Here is a 21,600-nt window from a genome sequence, read left to right as displayed (position 1 = left end):
GTGACTATTTTTTCTATTACTCCAGCCCATAAAACCAGATGCCTTAGTTACCATGTTTCTTGCTGCACAAGGTTCAGAGGGAGCAATAAAAGCCTCTAAAACTTACCTGAAATAGCCTTGCTACAGTTACAGAAGACACAGATTTAATGTTTTGTATCTCAGGGCCTTCCAGGCCTTGACATGATGGCAGCGTTTGGGGGAAAGGGAATCTCTCTCTTCTCCCCAGGAGAATAAAACTTCTCCTTCATAACCTAGAGAGATGCTGGATCCTTGGCTTAGAAGCTGTGACAAATTCCACTCTAACAGCCAGCGTGAATGCTTGAGGAGGAATTTGCACTGCTTAGGTTTGGCCAGCATAATTTGGAGCATTTTCCTATTTGGGCAGGAATTGTGCTCAAGTCTGGGAGTTTTCAAAAAGAAATGATGGTGCCAGCAGAGCAGGAGGATGTCTGTCTGTCTGTCTGTCTAGGGAAGTTAAACCCTCATGAGAAGTTATTATGGTATAGCATGTTGCATGCATACTTGTTTTTCATCCTAGGACATACTTTCATTTTATCCTAAAAAGCTTTTTGCTTGTTTCAGACTATGTCACCTTTGAGCTAAAGAACTTCAGACTTTGGAATGAACCTATCAGCCTGGAGAAGCATTCTGCCAAACTGATTCTAATTCAGCTGTAGTTTATACCTGATAACATTTTCTTGTGCAGGCAAATCCGATGTTTGCATGGGCTAGCATGGAAACCAGAGGAAGGAGCACAGTAGCTCTGTTGCTTGGGTTGCATGCTATTCCCTGGCTAGGATAAAGATGTAGTCTATTTTGATAAACAAGCCTAAACTCTTCTTTCCCAGGGCTGAAGTTGTTAACAATCATATTCCCACAGAATGAGGTAGTGGCTTAACAAGGCAGTTCCTCAATCTTTTATAAGTAGAGATGCATTTCCTTGAGCAAAGCCAAGAAACCTCCAGTCTGTTGGGTATGGTGCTGCTCTAAGGGGGGTTATTTTCAACTAATTAAAGGGGGAAAAAAAAAAGCAGGGTACACTTTGTGTATTTGTTTGGTACATTTACTTTACCCTGCTTTGGTGTGTGTGTTTGCATGTGCTTGTGTAACATTGTGTGGTCTCATTTTGCAGTTGCTTTAGGGATCACCTCTGAGGTGTCCCTGATGACTGGCTCGATCAGGTCAGATCACAGACTGATCTGGCCCAGCAGCCTGGTTCTGATAGCACCCAGAAGCAGATAGTCAGAAAGAGTAAGGTCAGGCAGGCACAGAGGACATTTCCCCTCGGCAGGCACTCAGCAGAGGTCCTTTCTTTGCATAAGGCTGATTTAGGGAGCGCAGCGAGCAGTGTGCTCTCTGGAGCCCAACACTTCGCCTGACTTCCTTACCAGACTAATGGCACTTTTGAGCCGGTTTGTTTTTCTCCAGTTTTCCAAACTTATGCTGATAGAGAACCTTAAATTAATCTTCAGGCCCTTTGGGTATTGGATTACACTCTGCCTCACTCTTTTCTGTGCCAGCAGTGCTGGAGCTGGCATGAGATGCTAATCCTGCTGTACCTATTCACTCAGTCGTAGAGGAAAAGGCATGAAAACAAATTGCTAGCCCAAGCTAAATTTAGATTTATTCAGTTGGAGTTAATTATAATCTTTATTTAGTCCCAAGTGATGCTTTCTTATCATACACTTATTATAGCTGAGAAAATTAATTTTTATTCTACCATAAAGGTGAATGTAATAATCTGGGTTCAGGGAAAGGATTACTTTAATAAGATTTATAAGCAGCCTTTCAGACAGTATGGTTTTATTACTATCTGTAGGTGGCCTTGCTGGATGTATGGCTTTTAGTATGGGTGACTGTGCAAAATGATTGCAAGCTAAAAACTCCAGGAAGCACCAGCTCAGAAACTTCCACATCCAACTTAATTTTTTTGGCAGCTGTAAGCAGGCAAAGAACTTGACTTGTTTTGGAACACAATAATGCCATTTATTACTGAACTCGTGGCCCGATCAAGGGTTTCATTCATATGCACAACTTAATTTTGCACTCACATGTATTTTGGTAGACAAAAGACACTGCATTGAGGCTTTGTGGAAGTGGGGTGATGGGCAAACATAGGCATGCAGTGTTGGAAAAGAAGCTTTAGTGAAGAGGGTGCTGTCAAATGTGATGAGCTAGGACTCCTTTGACCATAAGCCTCTAAAACTCCAGTATGCAGGTCTGTGCTGGCCACACTCAAGTTAATGGATAGGAGCAGGATCCTCTTGATCTTCCCAAGAGTGATTTATCACTCCTAAGATACAAGTGTCCAGGAGAGAAGGAATGGATTATGGAGATATCTTCTCTGTGATTTACTCCAAGGGGAGGATAGAGTGTGTACTGTCTGTCATGAGATGGGCTGACTCCTACAGAGTGTGGCCAGGACACGTAGCTGCAGTGAGGCCTGGGTGATAGAAGTTTAAGACATTTGAAGACAGGCATGTGAGATGTTGTCTTGAGCTTGCAAAAGTTATTTAGCCTCTCTTCAGTTTTAGATGTTTGGGTTAAATAGACTTCCCCCCCCCCCCCCCCCCCCCTTTTTTTTTTAATTGCATCCTTTGTCTGGTCTTTCACAATAAGCTTCCTGACTAACAGTGTTTTGCAAAGCCTCTGTCTCCACAAATGTGTAATCAAGGCCTGTAAACTAGTTGTGAGTCCTACATCAAGCTCTGTCCTTACATCTAATCAGGATAAGAAGAAGGGATAATGAGAAATGCTTAAAGGGACCCTGTCATCTTTTCTCATGCTACAACTGCTTATATGTTGACAGCTTCTGAGCTAAGTTTAATGTTAAAAAAAAAGTATTGAGAATTCATCCCAGTTCTTTCTTGCAGTGTCATTTAGATCTTCAAATTATCCTGTTATAGTTCAAAATACTGTTTGTTATAATAGATTTCTTTTCCATGGCAGCGTGGTTTGCTGTGCGACTATCTCGAGTACTAAAGGAGTAAGGCTTTGTTTTAAATGATAGGTGATGGAAGCTGTTCTTCAGTGAGACTATGGAGAATGAGGGCTTTTCTCCTGCTTTTCCTCCTTAATGTGAAACTGAGATGACTAACAGGATGGACTCTGAATGTGGGAAGTAAACAGCAACATCCTTCTTATGTGGTAATTTTGAATGAGTCAGGGAAAGGATGAGGCGGGTGTTCATCAGAGCTCCTTAAATCCTCACACAGCCCAAACTTACCCTACTCATAGTGCTCAAATGAGGTCTAAACTTACACTGTGTTCACATCCTCCTCACTTTCTTCCTGCCGGGAGTAAGAGTCAGAGTTTCCCCAGCTGTAGCTAGGACACATCACCTTGCCCAACCTCTCATGGCTGGGCTCCTTAGCATCAAGTCTCACCCTTTGAATGTATGAGAGAAAGTGACCTACACAGTTGGTCCAGAATTAATTCCTCTCCTATAGTTTATCAGTTTCAGAATAGCTTTCCTTGTGTAGACACAGTATTCTGAGATACAGTGTGTTTTTATTCAAGGATAATGCCTGCATTTCCAGAGCAAAATAATTATTATGAATAGAGGCATTTTTACAGTGGAATAATGTACATGTGTAGTTTGGTCTTTATGGTCTTTAGTGAGGGCTGGTGGGAAGGGCTGGTGATTTTTCTTCTGTACAGACAAGCCATTGATTGCTTCTGTATGAGTCATGGATAACATCATAGCACTTACTGGCACCACATTACTTGAAATGATTCCTCTTTTACAAAGAGGAGTGTCTGTATGATGATGTACAGCCTGATGATGCTGCAGGAAAGATGAGTTTTAACATTTCCACAGTTTTCCCACAGGTGTGGGACTGGCTTTCCTGTTTGTTTTTGGAGAAGTAGCAATTGTAAACACTTCTTGTTCTTTGCACTTCCAACTTCAGAACTGCTGAGGGTGTGTGGAAGGCTGGGCTCCTGCTAAGCAGTTAGCTAAAGCAGAGGGAAGATTTAGATGTGAAATTTGGATTTATCCTCCATTGGGAGTTATTTTTAGTTCCAAAATGATGAATTTTAAAGACCTTCCTCTTACTACAGCTTAACATAGACACATTAGTTTTTAATGCTGACCTGCTGCTGCCGCCACTGCCTTCTAGTTAGATACTTGTTTTGCTTCCTATTAAAATGTATGAAATCTAAGAAAAGCAACTTGGGTCTAATACTGAGTTACACCAGTAGCAGGTTTTTATTGCACAGTGTGATCTACAGCCATGCCTTTGCATGGCCTTACTCCTGTGCTGCTTTTTGTGGCATCAGTCCAGGATGAAGTGAGATTAAAACCAAAAGTGATGGATAATTTTATGTCTGAATTAAAAATATATCAATTGTCAGAGAGGAAGCTTTGCTTTAGGTCTGAGTGGGTCAGAGTAAGGACCAGGAAGGGGCATCTCCTTAGTGTACTGCATTGCATGGTTGGTTATGTGACTGGTGGCTTTGTTGCTTCTCTCTGTTCTTCGGAAACATCAAATGGGTGTTTTCTCTTCAACTTCATTCTCAGAGTTTGCAGGGTGGACTTGCTATAAGGTTGCTGCCTAACTCTGGAGAGAAGTCCTGGCACAAAATGTGAGCACTGAGATTTCACAAGCTGACCTGTTGCTCTAGAGGTCTTGGTATTTGTCTAGTCCAAATAAGTGTTTTAAAAGGGGCAAAGCACCTGCTGAAAACCTGTTGTAAGGTAAAAATTACTTTAGAAATGCAAGCTAAATATTTTGAGTCATGTCCAACAATCTGTTGTTTCCATAAGTGTCCTCTCAATGTCCCCAGTGCCACAGCAGCCTGACTATGTTCAGCCTTTCAGATAACGCTGGACTCTGGAGATGCTCATTTGGTCTCCATTTACTTTTCTTCAACTCCTGCTCTCTTTTATGCCATAATTTGGACTAACCCACATTCTGATCTACTGTTGTACTCTCTTTCGGTCTGGCCAGAGCGCTTATTAAAGGAGCAGGTGCTTTGTTGCACACCAGAAAGCTGAGAATGTGTCCTGTTTCTGTAAGGAGATGGATGCTGTGGTGCTGATGTGCTGAATTAAAAGGCGGTTCTGGCCTGCCATCATATGAAGTATTTCTTTTTTAGATGTTCCCACAGTGTCATAAAATGCTGCTAAATTCAGATATCATATTTAGTTGCAGGTTGGTTCTAGGACAAAGCTCAGCCCTGTCTACTGGTGTTTATGGCTTGCCATATAAGCTTTCAGCCAAAATTTGTGTCTCATTTCATTTGAGTTACAGCAGGCTGATCTCCTAGTCCTTGTGTCAGTTCTGAGAAGAGGCCACTGAAATGAAATGGAGGAAAGGGAAAAAAACCATACATTTTAAACCTCCTGCAAATCACTGCTTGAGAGAAAGTATCTGCATGACGTGGAGGGGAAGTCCCATAATGTAAACACAAATGCATTTCAGCCTTGCTTCATTTCTGGTTTTACTTCAGGCTCAGGAACTATGACATTTTAAATCTCCTTTGCAATCTGGTGTGCTTTGGGAGAAGGCAAATTTGAGCTCTTCTCCCGGAAATGAGAGGGTAGTCTTGCAGCTGTGTGTCCTTTGCTTAACTACTTGGCTGCACAATTTTTAGGACAAAAGTAACTTCTCCAAAGCATTGCTTTCAAATGTAGCCTCTTACCTGCAATTAATCCAGGAAGGTGCTCGTCTGCATGTGGCTTCCCAGCAAAGGATCAACACCCTTCCTCCCCTTTCTGCCTCAGTTTTCACAGGAGCAAAATTCACTTTCAGTGATGGAGTTGTGCAATTTCACAACAGCCCGGCAAGCCATGCCGTGGCAGGGTGCTCTATAAATAGCAGAGCAGTAACAAAGCTGCTCAAATATCCCGTGGTGACTTTGGTTCTAGAATTGGCATTGATCTTCTTTCTCCCTGCTCCTCTTGCTATGAGGAGGGTGAGGTTTGACCTGCAGTGTTTCCTGAGTGCTTTGTTGTCCAGTGGTGGGATAAAAATACTGGGGGCTCCTTCAGAGCAGCACAGAAGGCAGTAGTGAGGTGTTGCCTGATTTCTACTAAATGGTGATCACCACCTTCTGCTCTTTGCCTTTGCCCCTGCTGTGGGTTGCTGTGGGTCCCTTGCCTTGTGCAGCCTTGTCCATCTCTGCTGCGCAGCACCCATTGCCTTCTGCAGCATCCATCACACCTGTACCTCCTGCCCCTTACACTGCTTGTAGCTTGGTTCACTTCTTGACTGGAGAGATTCCTTCTGCCTTTTTTTCCAGAATTCCTTGTCACTACTCACACCTTTCCCATGGAGAAGCAGAGCCTCTGCTTTCTGCCTGCTGCAGGGAGTGTGCCAGCTACCCATAGTTCATACATAAATGGAAAGAGATGCAGAGGGAAAGGACTAAAGACAATTTTCGCTACTAAACCCTGGCTGTCCTGTGTGTGAGCTGTGATACCATAGCAGGCTTCCCCAGGCCAGTGCTTGCATGGGGAAGGGAGGAGAATGTTTCTCATCTTCTGATTTTGTCTTTCATCAGGCTGCCCAGTTCTGAGGCTGTGTGCAGCTGGGGGAAGGTGTTGGCTGCACTGTTGTGTTATGAGAGATGGGCTGAGATGTTGACACGTGAGCATAAGAAATCAGAGGATACCCAATGAAGCAATTGTATTTGCTTGTGGAGCTGACAGGGACCCCTGATCTGATCCCATATGTGGAGTAGTGAGAGAGGAGACTACTGGTGGTCTTCTCTGCTGAGAATTTTTAAATAGTGTTACTTTTTGCAATTTTAGATGTATATTTTTGCCTATTTACTTGTTCCCACAAAGAGTATTTCAACGTCTGCAGAAAAAAAAACCAACTCAACCTTTGATTCAATTTAATACACAGCAAAAATAAAGGCAGAAGTATTGTGATGCAGGGAGAAGCATTTAAATAAGTATAGATAATACCTAAGCATTGAAAAGAAATGAGCAGAATTTCATCTGAGAACAAGAGTGGAGCAAAGTCAAATGGATGAGATGTGCCCCAGAATGTGTTTTCCGTAAGTGTAGGCTTTAAAAATACGCAACCTGAAAAAGCAGCTTAAATATTAGAGCTTTTATCTGTGCTAAATTGTGGCTGCAAGTATCTGAGTCATCTGGCTTGTAACAGGTGTAATTGTTTCTGCAGTTGTTGCATTGTGCATCTGCTCTCCCCAGACCTGACAAACGGTGAAATCGCTGCTAAGCCTCAGCGAGAGACAAGAAGAGCTTTGACCTTAGGAGCTGTCGTTGTTCCTTTGTTATCTCTGTGCATTATGGAACTGCTTCATTTTAATTCGTTTGGTTTCTGTTTGTTTCTTGTGTTGCAGTCCCAGGAGCCTGCATTCCCTGGCTTTTTGTCGGAGCCTATGAGCTGTTAGTTTGAAAGCCCTACCGTTGCTTTCTGGTAGAACTGCAGCCCAGATTGAATAGATCTCACTACTAATTAGAGACTGGCCCAAACCAAAGATGCCTGTTTGATCCCTCCCTCCCTTCCTCCCTCTGGAATCTTTTCTTGCCTGGGAAAAATGGCTCAGTGCTGGCTGGAGAATTCACCATTGTGTCGTAGAGAAACAGTTGTGTTTTCCAAATCTGTTTCATTCTCTTCTGGAATTAAACAAACAAACAAAAAAATGCTTCTAAGCATCTGTCAACCTCCTGCACGTAAAGGATTTATCTCCTCCTCTCAGTTTCACTCTTGCCTATCAAACCTCTTTTTGTGTGTGTGTGTGAGAAAAGTTTTGGTTTTGAGAACACAAAGCTTATCAGTTTGCTGCTAACTTTCAAACTGTTGACCTGTCAGGATAGAACCAAAGAAAATATCCTGAAATTGTGCCAGGGGGAGACATAGATTGGATATTAGGAAAACTTCCTGTGCTGAAAGGGTGGTCAGACATTGGTACAAGCTGTCCAGGGAGGTAGTGAAGTCATCATCCCTGAAAGCATCAAGAAATGCCACTTTGAATCATAGAATAATAAAATCAGTGCCATTGGAAGAGACATCCAAGATCATCCAGTCCAACCTAGCACCCAGCCCTATCCAGTCAACTAGACCATGGCACTAAGTGCCTCATCCAGGCTTTTCTTGAACACCTCCAGGGATGGTGCCTCCACCACCTCTCTGGGCAGCCCATTCCAATGCCAATCACTCTCTCTGGCAACAACTTCCTCCTAACATCCAGCCTATACTTCCCCTGGCACAACTTGAGACTGTGTCCCCTTGTTCTGCTGCTGGTTGTCTGGGAGAAGAGACCAACCCCCACCTGGCTACAGCCTCCCTTCAGGTAGCTGTAGCCAGCAGTGAGGTCGCCCCTGAGCATCCTCCTCTCCAGGCTGCACACCCCCAGCTCCTTCAGCCTCTCCTCACTGGGCTGTGCTCCAGGCCTCTCACCAGCTTTGTCACCCTTCTCTGGACACATTCCAGTATCTCCATGACAAAAACAACCATTCTGAAACCCAAACAAACCATGTTCTCAAAACAACCATTTGAGACATGGTGGTCTTTGGTTGGTGGTTGGCCTCAATGATCTTAGAGGTCTTTTCCAAGCAAAATAATTCTATGGTTCAACAAAGTGAATTGGGAGTGAATGTAGATTTGCACCCCCACATTGCATTGTGGCTTAGCCATGTCATACTGAAGGAAGCCTGGTTTGCTGCCTACTCATTCAACATGCCAGTTTCTTCTGGGTAATAAAACATGGGTGAGAAAAAGGCCCAAGTTAGATCTGGCAATAAAGGGACAAAAAACAATCAGCAAAAAGTTTTGGAACTTAGATTAAGATCTGGCTAATCAATCTCCTTCTTGTCTTATCCAGTGCTTGATGAATGTTTTTCAAGTAGATACTAGATTGGGGAAGGTGCAAAGGGAGCTGTAGAGCTGATACACTGAAAACATCCCACTGCATCAGCTTGGAGCCAACAGTGTTGTTCCATGGTCCCCGTGTCAGATTGTTCTGTTTGTGGCTAACAGTATTGATCTCTGGTAATACATTGCTTTAGAGAAAAGCTGAGGGGCATGCTAAGCAAACATGAGAGCTGACTTACTGCTTCCTTTTATCTTTGGACTGCAGTGGTGGAGAGCCGAGGAGGGATCATGGACAGCATACAGAGATTTTCAAACCTGCCAACGTACCTGCCCGCGAGCTATGACATCTTCAACGCTGACGTTTTCTTCTTCCTCAAAGAAGCCAACCAGGATATCATGAGGAACTCCAGTTTGCAGTCTAGAGTGGATTCATTCTTTATATATAAAGCCAGACTACCACCTGTCCTAAATGCCACCTATGGACCCTTTTCTGTCGAACAGGCTGTTCCCTTGGACCTCATGCTGACTTCTACATCTTTTGGTTTCACAGAGGAATTCACCTTCAATTGGAAATTAAAATCTCACATAATCGACAGCTCAATCTACTCCAACAAGCCTAAGATACAAACCTTGTTCTATATTGCGGGGAAGGACTGGGAGGACTATAATTCTGCAGAGGTGTTGCCTTGTGTGAAGATGTTTGCTTTCCTGGAGTCTAGAGAAGTTGTGGCCAGCTGTAGGTTGACAGGTCATCTGGGATTATGTGTTGCAGAGCTGGAATTATCTCCAAGCTGGTTCAGTTCTCCTCCACCCCTGATTTCAGAGGAAGAAGCCTCCTTGGAAGGGATTACTGTGGAGCTCTTCTATAAGATATATACAGCAGATGGGGAATGTTCTCCCGAGGATGAAAAATGGGAAAACAACATCCATGCAGGTCAAGATAATGAACAAAAGGCTTTGTCAGCTATGGAGAGGATTGGTAGCATCATTGTTTACCCAAATCAAGACAAATTAAGGCAGTCTTTGCTGAAGCTGGATGAAAATATTGTTATTAGCTTACCACTCAACCCAGTCAGAGAAGGTGACATTGTGACCTTCCATGTTTCCCTGGCTGATGACTCTCTAGCAGACCAGTTTGTATTAAGGTAAGAGAGTTTAAAAATGCTTCATGCTAAACAGCCTCCAAATAGGGCCAAAGTGATGTCAAGTGTAATTTCTTTGGTTATATTCAATGTTTTTTCTGAGAGAACTTAAGTGCTTCCTCTCTGACTGGGGGAAAGCATAAATAGTCTTGAATTATCTGTGTGGATGACACTCTTTGGAACATGGGAATTGTTTTTAAAGCACGAGCTATAAATGTTTGTATGATTGTTTTTTGGTTTAATTCTATTTGCTTCTAGTCATAATTCTGCCTCGTAAATTATGCCTCTGCAAGTCAGCCAGGGGAACTGCTGCCATCTATTCTGCTAGACAGTTTGCAGGAGGGATGATTGTTTCTTTGGTGAAGCTTCCTTTATTTTTACCAATTTTCTTAAAGCTTTTGAAGTCCCAGGCATGTGTTTTGCACAGGTCGTGTGTGGAGAGGAACTATTTTGTTGCCTTGTACAGAGGAGTGCTGAGAGGTGAGAAAATGAAACGTGCCTCAGCTTGCCTAGGAAGTTGTCAGCAGAGCCAGGAGTTGGATCCAAACTCTGCAAGCTGTCTTTGGTTTTCCTATAAGACAGCACATCCTGCTTCCCCAGGCTTTTGACTGCTTCTTGCATGGCCCATTTTTGTTTTAAGTTTTGAGACTTTCTGGTGACCTTTACTTGTGAATCTGCCTGTAATAGGAGAATTCAGGCATTTCCAACCACCCTGAGGGTTAGTGCTGCATATTTGTTCTGTCCTTAGCTGTCAGACTGTGGGTTCAGAGCTGCATAGAAACCAAATTCAGAGAGAAATGTGAGCCAGACTGGGGGAATAAAAGGGCCAAAAGGTAATTGGAAAGTGTCATATGCTGTGAGAATGTGAGACACTTGGGAAAGAAAGAGTTTCAGCCCACACTAGAAAACCTCAAAACAGATTCATGCTTTACTTCTAACTTTCTGATCCGAGAAGGATGGGAGCAGAACATGACAGAAGTACACTTTGGGGACAGATGTGGAGAAAACAGACAGCAAAACTTATGCAGCACTTTCAAATCATTCAACATTTGTGAAATAGCACCTGCATAGTAATAGACTTATGGTTTGCTGTGTGAACCAGGACAAGTGGTTCCTAGTGCAGCACACAGGCAGAGGAGAAGAACTGGTGCACAGTACCCCAAGCACTTGTATCTGCTCAGGTTGTGCAGGAGGAAATGTATGAGAAATACCACAGGAAATAGGCAGACTTCAAAAGGTTTGGATCAGGAGGGATGTTCCTATATACTCAAGTTATTCTTGCTTTCATCTGGCTTTACTGTTTTTTCTCTGTTAAATATGGCTTTGGCCTGCACCTGCTGTCAGTAGATGGACCAACATCATGGAGCAGTCAGATTTCAGCAGTTGTGTATTGATCCTTGGTGCTATAGCAGAGAGATTATAGAATTTGCCTAAGGCTCTGCAAGGATTTAACATCAGCTCTTAATTCTCAGGGTGTTTTTGTTCTCTTTACCACAGGACAGATAAAATTAGAGCCCACGTAAGATGAGCATGTTTCCTTTCCATGGGCATTTCTGAAATCACATTTGCCTTCTAGTAAACACTGTGAGGGCAGAGCTTTGGTGTTTCTTGTAGTCAGGAAAGCATAAAAGAACTTCTTGCAGAGGTAGTTTTGAAATGCTTTCTTTCAAAAACGATGTAGTTTCTGGAAGTGCTGAACACAGTAAGTAATCTGGAGTCCCAAGGAGGCAGCACCCAAGAGCTTCCAGAGCCTCATCACAGAGCCCCAGGATTAGCCACTAGATCCTGGCTACTTACTGCTAAGGTCTCAGTCTTCTTTCAGCGGCCCCTGTGATCTGCCTGTCTTCAGACACCAGGTGGGAGTCACTTTGCAGTGCTCTGCTGACATGTGGAGCGTGCATCTCAGCGCTCTGGAGCTGCTGGGAAGGCAGTCAGGTTTCCATGGGGATTTCCTCCTTTGAAAAGTGTGTGGAATCGGTTCATCTCCAGGAGATGTTTCTGTTATAATAAATCAGCATGTTTTATGTGCTCAGAAAGATTTCTTTGGAAAATTCACTATCAGCTCTCTGTAGTCTAGCCTGTCTGGTCTTTTATTTGCTTTTGCTTTGCATTGTGCTTTTCATCAGAGGAACTGCAAGTATTTTTATTTAACCTTCAGTTGAATGCTGAAAGTAAGAGGCAAAATGCAATTCTGCTGATGGTTCAGCCGTCCTTCAGGACGGAGAGAGCACCAGCAACTGTTGCTATGATTATTTCAAATGACATATGTGGGGCCCATGGAGAGATTATTCAGCTGAAGTTTACACAGTTGGCAGAGAATTATGCCGAGGGAAATACAATCACTCTGGTGCCTGCATCTAATTTATGCACTTTCTCTCGTAGCCTTTCCCTTTTTCAGCTCAATGCTAATGCCCAGGAAAACCCCAAAGGTTCTTACATACATAGAATTTCAGTGCGTTATCACCAGAGAAAAATGCAGGGAAGTGAATGTTTGCCCTGGGAAATATTTTTTTGCCTAATATAACTGATTGTTTTTAATCTTATCTGTTCTAAGTGTAGCAGGGTGAATTGCAGCCTGGCTCTTATGAGGCTACAGATCAAAATCGAATCATTCTCAACACAGTGTTTGATGCCAGCCTCTGACAGTATGCAAAAGAGCAGATATGCTCAATTTTATGCACTGCTTTACTATTTCATGCTGTGTGGTGTAGTATTTTATTTTGTGTTGGATTTTGTTCTAGCAAAAGTGACTTCAGCTCTTGTACAAGAGCAGAGTCTTCCTTGTTTTGATAAAGTTTGGGATCCTTGACCAACATTGGAAACTGAAAAGCAATTGGAAACAGTTTCTTGATTCAGCAATGTGTTGTGTGGAAAGAACTTTACATGTTAAATCTCTGTCCTTCTAGTAATGTGACTTACAGGGTAATGGTCCAGGTTGTATGAGAAGTCCCAGCTATCACTTCTAGTTCTTTTCATCAGTCCTGGTTTTGCTGCTCTTCAGCTGCCTTGGTTATCTGTTTTCATACCAAAACTAGAATTTAGGTTGAGGTGAAGCTTCAGTTTTGTCGTGGCCTGGGGATTTTGTTTCTCTTCCTGCTGCAATCCAGCCAGCGTGGCCTGGTGTAATTGAAGGATCCAGGTATGTCAAAGGGCAGAATCTGGAGGCTAAATGTGCACTTAGTGCCTTTGCTGTGCCTGACAGTCATATTGCTCACTTGATTGACAGATGAGTGGTCTATACCTGTGTGCAATCAAATTCTCATGACGCCGGAGGTTGATTTGTGGCCTTGGCAGTCTGGTCTGCACTGTAACATTTACCGTCTGTGGACATACATTGTGCCCGTTATGTTAGGTGGGTTGCCACTAAACATGGTTTAACCATAAAGGCAGGTGAAATAGGCTCTGTTGATGTGATTGAAGTGGGGTTTTTTTTTGGCTACCTAGGTAAAAAAAAAATAAAAGGCAAAGGGAAAAAAAGCAAAGCTTTGAGATTCCAGCAGGACTAATACACTCATCAGTGTCACAAGTTTCCAGGCACTTTGTCTTTTGATGCCCAGAAGTATCTCTGATGCCTTCCTTGCTAGCAAACACTTAGATGAAAAGTAGCAAATGAAAGGTGGAAATCATGGCTGCAAGGGGCAACACCAACTTCTGTGCTGTTTTCTAAACAGAAGGAATCTCCTGATGTACACAGGAGAGCTGTAAAAGGGACAGGAGAATACAACTCTTGCCTAACTAGAAGGATGGAAATCTCATCCAACAACCCTGGGAATGGCTTCCATTTCTTTTGTGGTGTTTATTATTGTTTAACTCCATCTTGAGACTCCAAGGGTGTGTTTAAAAGAAATATGGGAGTCATTTTGTGTAGCAGGAAAACATTTAATGGAATAAATGGACAATCGCCCTTTGGTTATAGGAAAGGAAGCAGGACACACTCTTTATAAATAAGTAGCAGAGTTTTGTCCCGTTTCCCAGGTCTCCCCATTTAAACCATCAGTGAGGATGTGCTGGTAATGAAGCTGGGCACTAACAGCAATTTGTCAAGTCACAGACAAAAAGTGGGTTTGTTGGCAGTCGTTGCACGTCCCTGACACGAAGGACCCATCCTTCTTTTATAGCCAATCAGAACAGAAGCAGAGATTGGAGATTTTCCAGGAATAATACTAAGGGGCTGAAACCAGGTAATGAATCCCAGGCTGGGGAAATGAAAGTGGCTGCAGTCGGGATGCAGTCCTCTGTCTGGAGGGGAACGGCAGGACCGTGCAGAGAAACCTCCCTGCCTTTCGATGCCTAGGCAACCTCAGGGAAAAAGATGATCTGCTTCTGCCTGCCATACCCCACATATTGCAGGGCAGAGATTACTGTTGGACTTCTGGATGAACCAGTACAAGGTGTAGCACATGGCAGTTGGCTTTTACTGATTATTCTCACTGGGAAGAATGATATTAAGGATTTATATTAATAAACATATATCCATATGGAGGAGGTTATGTCTCCTGCTAAGGAATAAAAATTGCACAGGCCATTAAAACTGACTTACAAGGCTTCTGTGTTAATAATGAAAGATCTGTAGAAGTCTGAGCAGTCGTCTAGAAGGCCAGAAAAAGATCATTAAGAGGATGTCTCCTGCCAATAGCTGCCAAGAGCAAACAAGGGAAAGAAAACAGAAGGTTTTAGATCTGGAAATGCATAGAAAATGAGAGCATGCAGACTGGGGAGTGCAGCCTGGCTGCATCTGAGCAGGAGTCTCCACACAGCCTCCATTGCTTATAACCAAGCTGTGTGAACAGGGAAGCAAGGCTGGGTTATTACTGGGGAGAGAAATGACTGATGAACTGAAGCATCACTTTAGGATGAAAATTTAGTAGAAGTGAAATTGTTGTGAAAGGGGAAACAAATTACATGTCTGAAATTAATCAGAAATGCTAGTTCAGATTTAGAAATAATTGCAGAATTAAGGCTTTGCTGGCAACTTGGGAGTATTTGTTTTTCACCCCAAGATTTTAATAACACCACAATGAATGTTTAAGTTTGTTTTTTTTTTCTCCCTGTTCTCTGAATGCACATTGAACTAAATGTGAAATATCAAACAGTGCTATGTAATATTGATAGAAAACACCAAGCACTGCAACCTTAACTCAGTCCCCATGTATCTACACATCCTAACATGCTCCTCAAAGACAAATTCACACTGTTTTTCCCCAGATCTCCTACTTCATTCTTTGTCTTCTTCCCGCTGTTTTCTTTTTGCCACTGAAGGGGAAAGGCAGCAGCATCCTTTCAGGACACTCCTGCAAAGCTTGGGGGAGCTGTCACCAGAATGTTTTGTGTTTTGCTTGGGTAAACCATTCCTATAAATTCTCTTTCTCTTTCTGAAAGAGTTGAACCATTCTTTTATTTTCCTTATTTCTACTTGAGACAGACACATGGTCCATTCAAAGTGGCTTCCACTGATGAAAGCCTGGCACGAGGGTATGGAGGTATAAACTTCAGAAGGATGTGTAAGATAGTTAGACCTGAATCTCTGCTGTCCGAAGTGAAAAAGACATTCTCCTGGGTACCTGCGGGCAGAGCATGGCTCTGCTGCACCACATGCGTGAGCCAGCATGTCCTGGAAGTAGTTGTACAACACTGCCTTTACCTGTGCTTTACAATAACCCTGTCTGCCCTAGCCACGCTGGAGAGGGAGAGCAAAAGAAACTGCCCCCTCACACAGCCTTAAAAACAGTTTAAAATGACAAAAGAACCAGCTCCTTTCTAGAGCTTGAGCAATCCTATAAGCTTGAAAACCGATGGATATCCGACAGTGAATGAATGACCTGGTGAATCCTGAAAGACCTTGCAAGACTACAGTCAATAACGCTTTTAAATGGAATTTTAGATAAAGGTCAACTATCTGCTACAGTAATCAGCTGTCCACGATCACTCTTCACAGGAACAAAGCAGGCAGAGCAGCAGCCCCACGCCACAGAAGCTCTTGTTAGTTGTTGGATGTTGGCTTTGAAGCCCTTCCAGACAGGATGGCAGCCTCGTGGTGATGAAACACTCTTTTTTTATTGAGACGTTTTCTGACAGTGGCTTCTGCTGCCCTGCAAAAGGGGCCCTGAACCTGCTGCTTATTCCAGAAACACAACTGCTCATTACTGCAGTGTTTTAAGGTGGTGTTGAGGAGGATGAGATTGTGATGGGAGGCTGTGCTGCTGAGTTTGGGTGACTGTGGCAAGCATCTGTGTTGTCTGCCCTTTCCCTTGGCACCTCCACAACCCTGGCTTAGGAATGCTGTCTTCCACTACTGAAGCAGGGAAATGTTCCTAAGAGTTGTAGAGGAGGATTTGACTGAAGTGCAGAGCTGGATTAATTAAAACTTAACCTGTCTGTATTTCAGCAGTGTTTTTCACCGAGAAGGTGAGTAGTTTGACTACTAGTTGGTTTGAAATTTGGCAGTATGTACGGTGGGGGAACACGAGGTGCAGCTGGAATGCGACAGGGACTCACTTTCCATTGGAAAAGGTGTCTGGTTTGCCTTCAAACCCTACTTTTTCTTCTGCTCAAGTCCTGCCAGCAGCACAGCTCTGTCATTCAGCTGGCCATCTGCATCTATGAGCACTGAGGGATGTGGCAGAGTTATGTAAATTAATTTGCCATATCTCAGATGCAGCACATAAGGGGAAAAGAAGAGAGGTAGCTCTGTTGATTTGAAATCAGGCGGTGTGTGAGCAGGCATCTGGTCTCTGCAGTTCTAAGCTACAAGTGGGTGAGCAGTGCTGTGTGTAACTGGTGGCAGTTGCCTCTCGTTGACACATCAGATCATTTTGTACATGTGGGACAAATAAGGTTCATAACAGCAGCCCCAGCAACCTCTTGTCTGCCAGCATGTTAGCAGGCACTGCTGCACTCTGCAAATGGAGACGATGAGAGAGCGCTTCCCATGGATTTGGAAGGTGCCAATACACCATGTGATGTGACACAAACTCAGCCTTGTTGACGGTAATGGGAAGAGATTTTACATTTTTAAGTGGTTCGGGTTCTACAAGCTTGTTCCTAGGCTGATCCCTGTCTCTGAAAGCTCCGACATGACAGCTCCTGCTAATTAACTCCAGGCAGCTCCCGCACAACTCAGTGCTTGCTTCAGGGCCGGGCGCGGATCTGCGGAGCACTGACAGCAGATGCGGCATGAGAGCAAGGTATGAGCTGTGGTTAAAGTATTTGCGATGCAGAGTGTGCCTGGGGAGGAAGCAAGTGGATTTTGCAGGAGACCATTACTAAAAGAACACCCTTGGCTTGTGGCATCTGTTCAGACTCTCTCTACACAACTGGAAGGTGTGGCAGGAGGGGATCCTTCTGGATGAGGAGGTGCATCCAAGAGGTTGCTGAAGGCTCAGCCTCTCCGGTCTGCATAGGGCAGTGCCACTGCTCTTCTCCGAGTCTTTCGTTTGCTGGGGGCTGTCCTGCCTGTAGTTACTGCCTTGCAGGAAGGGATGGATGATTTAACCCCTGCTGTGATTTACATTGGTGCAGAGTGGAAATGGGAAGGGAAAACCACCGAAGATCGAAGTAGGAGTTGAGTTTTTGCCTGATTGTGAGTTCAGCTCCCTCTGTTAATGAACACAAAGCCACTTTCAGGTGATGAGACTGGCTAAATACATAGTATCACGATGCACCTTGTACTCAGGCTGGGAACACAGGTCAGAAAAGGTTCTTGTTGTTGAGTGATCTTTTCAAGTCTCCGGATGCGCTGTGGCTTTTTGCAAACTGCGTGCCCTGGTAAGCGAGTCCCTGGTGGGGAGCTGGAGGGGAGATGTGTGTCTTTGTTTTGGACAAGATGCTGAGTGGTCCGTGCTTTGTGCTAGCAGACAATGATGGCATTGATCAGCTTCTTGTAGGGCTCTTCATTAGCTGGCAGTGTAGTAAATCACCGTCTTGTTTAAACAAGTCAGACACAACAGTGATTGGGTCATTGAAGCAGTTACTGCTTCTGTGTAATGAATGGTACTAAAAGAAAAGTATAAAAATATCTACTTTGAATTTTACTTTCTTCTTGAGATAAATGTTTTGTGACATGCACTGCTGTCATTTTACCCTGATGAGAAGCAGATTATTGTCCCATGAAGCTGATGAGATATTACTTTGAGCGAGGACATTGATCTCAATTTCTTCCTGTTGCTGCTGAATCAGAAGTTGTGTTTGTCCTTGTTTACCCCTAAGATTTCGCATGAGCTGATAGGAGAAGCCCAGTGTGATGGTTAGCTGACAGCTTTGTGCAGGGAGGACTTTCTAAAAGAGCAGGAGACAGAATACTGCATGAAAATTGTCTGTGTTTCTTCATGCTTTGGGTGCTTCTCCTGCCCCCTGCACAATTTATGTCAGTAAAGGATTCATAAGAAGTGGTTTTGGACAAAGCAGAGCAGGGACCTGTGCTTTGTGTTGAGGTATCTAATGCTTCATATAGCTGCCATGTGTCCCCCAGATGCTGCACTTGGCCAGAGTATGAAAGAAATCATATTAACAAAGTTATTGGATCCCAGAAGAATCAAAAGAGCTGCAGGAGAAGAGAACAGTGACAAATGAGTCTGCCATCCCAAGGCACAGCAAATGGTGCTTACAGTTAAAGCTATTTCACTTCTTTCATCATTTGGCCACCAGCCCTCCAAGGCTGTGTGGGCAGTGGGGAGCACAGCAGCGTGAGGAAGGTGATGCCTTGTGCCAGCAGAGCTTCAGAAAGCCCCCACACGGTGAGGCCAAGATTGCTTAACATAGAGGGACTGCAGCAGGAGCTCTTACTGTGATTCACAGGGCCCAGCGAGCTCCTTCTGGGTGTTGAGGTTCATCTCTCTTTTCCTCCCAGCCTTCAGTCTACCACTTGAAAGTCCTTTGCCCTAAGCAGTGCTTCGTCTTGTGTTGGGAGTTGCACACACCTACATAAGAGGAAAGCATCTCTAAAATTATGTCCCTAGGATCTCTGAGGAGATGCTGTGGATATTCCCAGCACAGGAGGAACTGCTCAGAGCAGCTGTACTTTCAGGGGCATCCCAAGAAGGAAGGTGCTTTCGGAACAGCCATATTAAGGCAGCCCCATGTTTGTAGGACAAATTTGTCATCTTTACCACTCTGAGCCATCAGACATGGCTGCAGCAGGTCCTCCACTGCTCCAATTGTGCTGTCTTTGATGTTGATCACTAGTACCAAAATACACCTCCCACCCCTTCTAAAACTTTCCTGCCAAGTGAACTTTCTCAGTTGCTTTTTTTCTCACTGTGTGACCTAAGGTTTGTGGAATTAGTGAAGGAGTCTTCAAATGCATTTTCACTGAATCCCAATCTCTAATTGGTCCTAGAAGGCAGCAAGTGGGAAAGGAACAGAAGCAGCAGCGTGGAATAGATGGTGCCTTGTTCATGGGTTTTCTAAGCATCTGCTAAAGTTAATGAGGGTCTGGACAAGAAATGTGCCAAGTGGCCGCAGGAAGCACACGTATGAACACTTTGATGTGGATGTCTGGTGGAAGACAGATAAAATGCAGCAAGCAATGCTTGGGGACAGTTTGAAAAGTTTGTCCCATCTTGTGAGATGGCAGAGGGTGAGGAAGAAGCTGTAGCAGACTGTGAGAATCTGGACCAGGATCCAAAAGCATTGTGAGTTCTGGGAGTTTGGCTGTGGCCCATCTCTATTTCAGTTTGCCTGGCCAGAGTCTTGTCTCTCTTACACAGAAAAGAGGGGGGATTTAATTGACTTCCGTGGAGTTGCTTAGGATTTGTGCCAGTGAAACGATTTGGATTTGGTTGTGTGCAAGGCACGCGTGTGTGCCAGTGTGCTGGCTTTGTAGTGCTGATAACTAGTGGGAAATTTATTCAGGGGAGTAGTAACCCTGGGTGAATAGATAGGACACAGATGGGTAGGGGATGGTCATGTTTTGGGTACTGTTTTTGATGATACACAGATACACAAGTAATAGACTCTTAATTATGGCATTTCCTGCTGTTACCTCCATAATGTGACATAAGTTCCTGAGCTCTTCAGATAAGATGACTTTTGACTCATTTACCAAAGCTAATAACCCTTCAAAAATAATTTAAACCTTTTCCAGAAGTATTTCACTGGTGCTCTTGGGACTCGTAGTCCTTTATTTGCTATGGAGCAGATACCAAATGAATAGCAGTGCTGTGGACTCCCTCAAACAGCGACCTTATGTGAGATGTAGTGATTACAGCAATTAAATCCTCTTTGCCAAGGCAGGCAGGGCTTTATTTCAAACTGAAGTTAGATCCCCCCCACAAATGGATCTTTTCTGCATGCATTATTCATTTCTCTTTGGACCACACTCTAGAAGTTTTTATTTAAGTACTTGAAATATAGTAGGTCATTTCAGTTCAGGCTTTGTGAATCCAGCTGCGTTTGGATGACCTAAAACACTGAACTTGTCATTGAGACTCTTACTTGGAGAGGGCAAGGTCAGAAATGATCATAGAATCAACCAGGTTGGAAGAGACCTCCAAGATCATCCAGTCCAACCTAGCACCCAGCCCTATCCAGTCAACTAGACCATGGCACCAAGTGCCTCATCCAGTCTTTTCTTGACCTCCAGGGATGGTGCCTCCACCACCTCCCTGGGCAGCCTATTCCAATGGCAAATCACTCTCTCTGTGAAGAACTTCCTCCTAACATCCAGCCTATGGAATGTGTTCTTCAGCAATTTTGGAAAATCTGGTTTAGGAGGTGTTTTTATTCCCTTTTTAAAGAGAAAAAATGTTAAAGAAGTGCTGTTCCCCTTGCCTTGAACGTGCTACACCCTCATTTTATGGTTGAGTGAGTTCATTGTCTGCTTCTCCTATTATATAAATAGCACCTTGATTGACAAGAAAACTAAAATGATTCTGTTTAAATCTGAGCTTCTCTCCTAAGAAATCTACATTCATTATTCTTGGGATGAGTGAAAGATTTACAATAGTTTATAACCTGGTATCATTTCATTCTTCTTCTTGGTATTATTAATCACCTTGTCATAAACGTCAGGAGAACTTTGTTCAGCTTGCATGATTTGGGCCGAGAAAGCTATACTTTGATATTAATGTTTCTTAGGAAACTAGGTAGATATCTTTGCATTCTGGGAACCATAAAATGGATGAGTGATGTTCTCTAACTAGATTAGGTGCTTACAGGGTGCTGAAGTTGAAGAATGGTTGAAAGAACCCTGCAGCTGTACCACCTTGGGAAGAAAAATGACCACATAAAGGAGATCTTTCAGGCTGTAGACACCTGCAGTCACGAGGACCATGAAGGCTGGTGTTGGTGGTTGGATCTTCTCCATTGTAGTGCCAGACTAGCTGTCCTGGTGTGGCTGTGGCGGTGTCTTGTTGGCAACAAACTCAGGACTCAATTATTTGGTCATTTAAAGATTGTGGGTTGCATTTCACAAGCCCAGAGGCAGTCAACCAGGATCCTGGCTGGGTTTCAGCTTCAGTAATTATAACTTGCCAGCGCAGATTCTCTCTGCCTCTTAAATCACATCCACTGTTTTTCACTTCCCTTGCTAAACTGCCGTGTCCCCCGTGCTGTTGTTGATGATAATAGTTCTAGTGCTCAGCCTATTTATGTAGAGCTGTTTTATCTGCAACGTCTTGGGGTGTTTTTACAAGAAATGTCTGTCATTGCTTTCATCTCACAAATTACTG

At 43.7% G+C, this 21,600-nt stretch overlaps 1 protein-coding gene across 2 annotated transcripts in view; it reads left to right on the top strand.

The window, feature by feature from the left end:
• The window catches only part of TMEM132B (transmembrane protein 132B), a 275,274-nt gene that overhangs the window by 70,158 nt on the left and 183,516 nt on the right, over nucleotides 1-21,600 (top strand). For both annotated transcript variants that reach the window (XM_064168527.1, XM_064168526.1), the window contains exon 2: nucleotides 9,058-9,937. In XM_064168527.1, coding sequence (XP_064024597.1) covers nucleotides 9,081-9,937 — 857 coding nt within the window. In that variant the 5' untranslated portion in view covers nucleotides 9,058-9,080. The remainder of the gene's footprint in view (nucleotides 1-9,057; nucleotides 9,938-21,600) is intronic.

Source organism: Pogoniulus pusillus, chromosome 30 (genome assembly GCF_015220805.1).
Source record: "Pogoniulus pusillus isolate bPogPus1 chromosome 30, bPogPus1.pri, whole genome shotgun sequence".
In the NCBI taxonomy this organism is placed as follows: Eukaryota; Metazoa; Chordata; class Aves; order Piciformes; family Lybiidae; genus Pogoniulus; species Pogoniulus pusillus.
Note: the sequence above shows the minus strand (reverse complement) of the source record. Positions and strands in the feature narration are given on the sequence as shown.